We start from the raw sequence: 4,007 nt of genomic DNA, 5'->3' as shown, positions 1-4,007 counted from the left end.
CACCAGCTGCAGCGAGGCCAGCATGTAGCGGCACACCTCGAAGGGCGGCAGGCCAGCCACCAGGCTGGCGAAGGACTGCCACTCACCCAGGCTGCCGAAGCGGGCTGCCAGCCTGTCCCCGTAGCTGTGGATGTCGAAGGCCGCGCGCTCCTCCTGCAGGGACAGCGGTGACCCTCTGCCTCCCCCCCCCCGGCCCCACCGCTGTCCCCCGTCCCCAGCCCCCTACCTGCTCCTGCAGTGCCGGCCCCATCTTCTCCTCCCAGAGGCGGATGTGCTGGGAGAGCTCTGTTTCCTGCACGTACCTCTGGGAGTTGGCGATGAACAGCTCCTGCGAGTACAAAGGGACGTGGGGAGCACGGGGATGAGGGAGAGGACAACAAAGGGAGAAGGGACACCCACAGCGCCCGCTGTGCCCACGCTGTCCCCTGCCCTGAGCCCGGGCACGACACCTACCACGTTCCTCCTCACCAGCTCCTCATAGCTCAGCACGTCCGCGTCGCAGGGAGCTGTGAGAGGGCAGTGTCACCGGTGCGTGGGGGGGAAGCTGTGCACCTGGCCCCATGCCACCAGGTGAGGACAGGGACACTTGTCCCCCACGGGTGGGACACGCAGCCAGAACGCCACAGCTGCTCAGGATGCACTGCAGTGGCTGGGGGAGGGGGAGTACCCTCCCCACAGCTCCTCCAGGGGCTCACCCATGGCTCTCTCGACTAGGTTCTCCACATCCTCCTCCTGGATGTCTTCATGCTCCACAAAGTCATCTGCAGGAAGGGCAGACCACGCTTAGGACCTGCTCCCCCGGCCCCCCACAGCAGCTCAGCCCTGGGGGCTCCAGCAGTACCTGCCGCTTCCCCATCCTCCTCGTTGCCCCGCTCCTCTTCCAGCGCATCCAGCTCTTCCTCCACCTCTTCATGCTCCGGTGGTAGTGACCAGGGTGGCCCCTGGGGCAAAGCAGCACTGAGTCCCCCACCCAACGTGGCTCCCTCCGTCCTCCAGCCCCGGCTGCCTGCTCACCATCCTGCTCTGCAGCTTCCTCTGTGCCGCGAGCCGCTCCTTCAGCTGCTTCCAGTACAGCACCTCCAGATCTGCACAGACACAGCGTGGGCACAGGTCAGCACCCACCCACAGCCCCCGACAGACTGAGGCTTCCTGGGTCCCCCCCGTGTGGTTTTGGGGCTGCAGCCCTCCCTGAGCGCCCGTCCTTCTCTCTGCCTGTTACACCACTGCTGCACCAACAAGCATCCTTTCCCATCAGCCCTCATACGGCCTCGCCGCAGCGACCTGAGCTTTGCAGCCTGCAGGGTGCCCCTTCTCCGAGGTGCTGCTCTCTCTTTCAGCTCCCAGTCACCCCAGTGAGGATTTACTGCCTCCTCCCAGTGCAAACCCAACCCCACAAGGGCTTGGTGGCACGGCTGCTGCACCTGGAGCCCTGCGCATCGCTGCAGCCTGCACCCCAACTCATCCCACCCTGCCTCACTCACCAGCGAACGTCGGCCCTTTCCTCCTGGTTTTCCTGCTGTCAGCACTGCTGTTGTCTGAGGAGAACAGGGTTGCAGTTAGAAAGCCCTACAGGTGCAGCCTGGTGGGGAGAAGAGGTGGGCGAGGACCAGGGGCAGCACCCAGGTGAGGGCAGACCCCTTGGGCAGCAGCAGCAACGGCCACATTGCCACTGCCTGCAATGAGCTGGCTGTCACCACTCCTCCCCAGCGGGCAGAGGCTGTGCCCACAGCAGCCCCAAGCTCCAGCCCCAGCAGTTTGGAGTCGGTGGGGTCTAACAGGCAGGGACGCACAGCCTGCAGCACCAGGGAGAGCCAGCACAGCGCCACGGACCAGGAGCAGTGAGGAGAGCTGTGCCCAGCTCATTTCCTAGAGTCACAGCATCACTAAGGTTGGCAAAGACCTCCAGGATCACCAAATCCAAATGCTGCTCCTTCTTAATCAAAGCCCTGACTATAGCTAGGCCACAAGCTTTGGGTATGAGTTCCAGGGCTGGCTACGGTTCGATTCACGTTTCCATTTAGAAGATGTGGGAGCACGAGGGGAGCATGCGTGTGGGGTGGGGAACGGTCCGGCCACAACACTCACAGGTTGCAGAAAACCATTTCAAGAAATCCTGCAGCTTTCTCGGTCCCTTCCTTTTCCGCTTGCTCCCAACCACGTCGTCCAGGCCGTGCGGCACCAGGAAGGGCTTCCCTGCGGGGCAGGAGGAGATGAGCTGCAGGGTGCAGGGAGAACCTCGTCCCCACCCCTTGGAGGCAGGCAGCCCCGAGGCAGGGGAGCAGACATTGTGCTGCAGCCCCAGCTCAAATACCTTTCCTGAAGGGCTTGTCCTCTGAGTCACCAAAGGGGTCAAGGCTTTGCCACGGATCCAGCATCTCCTGGTGGAGGAAGCGAGTATGGATGAGCACTGGGGCACACCAGAGCCGTGTGTTGCAGCACTAAGCGCAGTGCTGAGGGCTTCCCTCAGTGTCCAGGCTTGAAAAGGACAAGAGGTGATGGCCTCGTGTTGCACCACGGGAGGGTCAGGGTGGATGTTAGGAAAAAAAATCCTTCTCCAAAGGAGTGGTCAGGCACTGGAGCAGGCTGCCCAGGGCAGTGGAGGAGTCCCCACCCCTGGAGGTGCTCAAGAAACATGGAGATGCAGCATTTGGGGACACGGTTTAGCGTGCATTGTGGTGATGGGCTGATAGCTGGACTTCTCTTCGGGGTCTTTTCCAACCTTCACGATTCTAGGATTTGCTTTTGCCCACCCCAGCTTGGCTCTGTGCTCCCCCTACCTTGATGTGGGGCTGAAGGTCCTCGGCGGGGGCTCGCTGCCGCAGCACATAACCCTTCACCTGGGGCACGCCCTGGAAGACACAGAAGGAGTGTCAGGCAGCGAGCAGCAGGGCAGCCAGGCTCCAGGGCCCTACCGAGCCCTGCCTTCCCTACCCGCTGTGGCTCAACACGTTCATTGGCAGCTGGAGTCACTTCCATGTGGTCCTCGGGCTCCACGGGCAAGTCATCCCCACCATCGTGGTCATCCTCTGGTCCTGCACCACCTAGGGGGCAAGCAAACGGTCAGCAGCTGCAAGATCATCAAGGATCTCCCCTCATCTGCCCGATGAGGATTTTCCCTGATGGCGGGGGGGGGGCTTTACTTTTCAAACCGTGGCAAAGGGGCCTGGCAGGGTCAGGGGACAGAGCAAGAGCATCCCACGCAGCAGCAGCTGCCCAAAGACACAGCCCAGCCCAGCAGGATGGAAGGATCAGACCCCAGTGATTCTGCACATCTCACCTCCATCGTCAGAGAAGTTCAGGGCCTGGACAGGCATGGCACCGGTGCTCACGCGCAGGGATTCCCTCCCGCCGCCGAGGACGGAGGACCGTGCTCCTGCCAAGTGACAGAGTTGTGGTCACTGTGCTCTGCCCACAGGGCCTCAGCTGCCAGCACGGAGCAGCCGTGGTGCTGCTCCTTCCCACCGAGGCTGACGGTGCCCACCCCAGCACAGCCCAGGGTGCAAACAAACCCCATTCAAAGGGGTCAGAGATCTTTGGCTGAAGGAAGGGCAGCAGAGGAAAGGCAGCGCCACGTCTGCTCTGCCCAAAGAGCTGGGCTGTTCTCATTGCTCTTTGCTCACATCCTTTCTCGAGGCAGAAGGGAAGCATCCCAGCGGTGCATCCCTGCCCAAAGCCCACCCCTCAAGTTGGGGGAATCCAGGTCCTCGCCCCGGCACTGTACCTACTGCTCCGCAGGCGTTGTTCTCTTCACGGTGCCGGTCCTGCAAACACATTGGGGAGAGCCCTGCCAGCTCCAGCATGAAGGCTCCACTGGTGTGAGGGGTGCACGTGTTCATCCGGAAATCCTTCCTGCTGGCCAGGATCTCCCCCTTCCGGCTGGGGACAACGGGGTCGTGAGGGGGACAGAGCTCTGTGGCCCCCCCCCAGGACAGAGGGAGCAGAGCCAAGGCATTCCCAGGCCAACAGGAATGCAAACTGTCCCCACTCGCCATTCTCAGGCTTCCCTG

The 4,007-nt window shown here is 62.4% G+C and overlaps 1 protein-coding gene across 1 annotated transcript in view; it reads right to left on the bottom strand.

Moving 5' to 3' along the window:
* The window catches only part of NCAPH2 (non-SMC condensin II complex subunit H2), a gene marked incomplete in the record, with an annotated part of 9,796 nt that overhangs the window by 348 nt on the left and 5,441 nt on the right, over positions 1–4,007 (bottom strand). Inside the window, 13 exon segments of the mRNA XM_021384352.1 lie at positions 4–153; positions 227–328; positions 454–506; positions 696–761; positions 842–941; positions 1,015–1,085; positions 1,482–1,535; positions 2,086–2,193; positions 2,312–2,378; positions 2,778–2,849; positions 2,932–3,041; positions 3,278–3,373; positions 3,722–3,876. Of these exon segments, the coding sequence (XP_021240027.1) occupies positions 4–153; positions 227–328; positions 454–506; positions 696–761; positions 842–941; positions 1,015–1,085; positions 1,482–1,535; positions 2,086–2,193; positions 2,312–2,378; positions 2,778–2,849; positions 2,932–3,041; positions 3,278–3,373; positions 3,722–3,876 (1,204 nt within the window).

This window comes from Numida meleagris, chromosome 1, assembly GCF_002078875.1.
Source record: "Numida meleagris isolate 19003 breed g44 Domestic line chromosome 1, NumMel1.0, whole genome shotgun sequence".
Taxonomy (NCBI): domain Eukaryota; kingdom Metazoa; phylum Chordata; class Aves; order Galliformes; family Numididae; genus Numida; species Numida meleagris.
The sequence above is the reverse complement of the archived record's forward strand: the minus strand, read 5'-3'. Positions and strand labels throughout refer to the sequence as shown.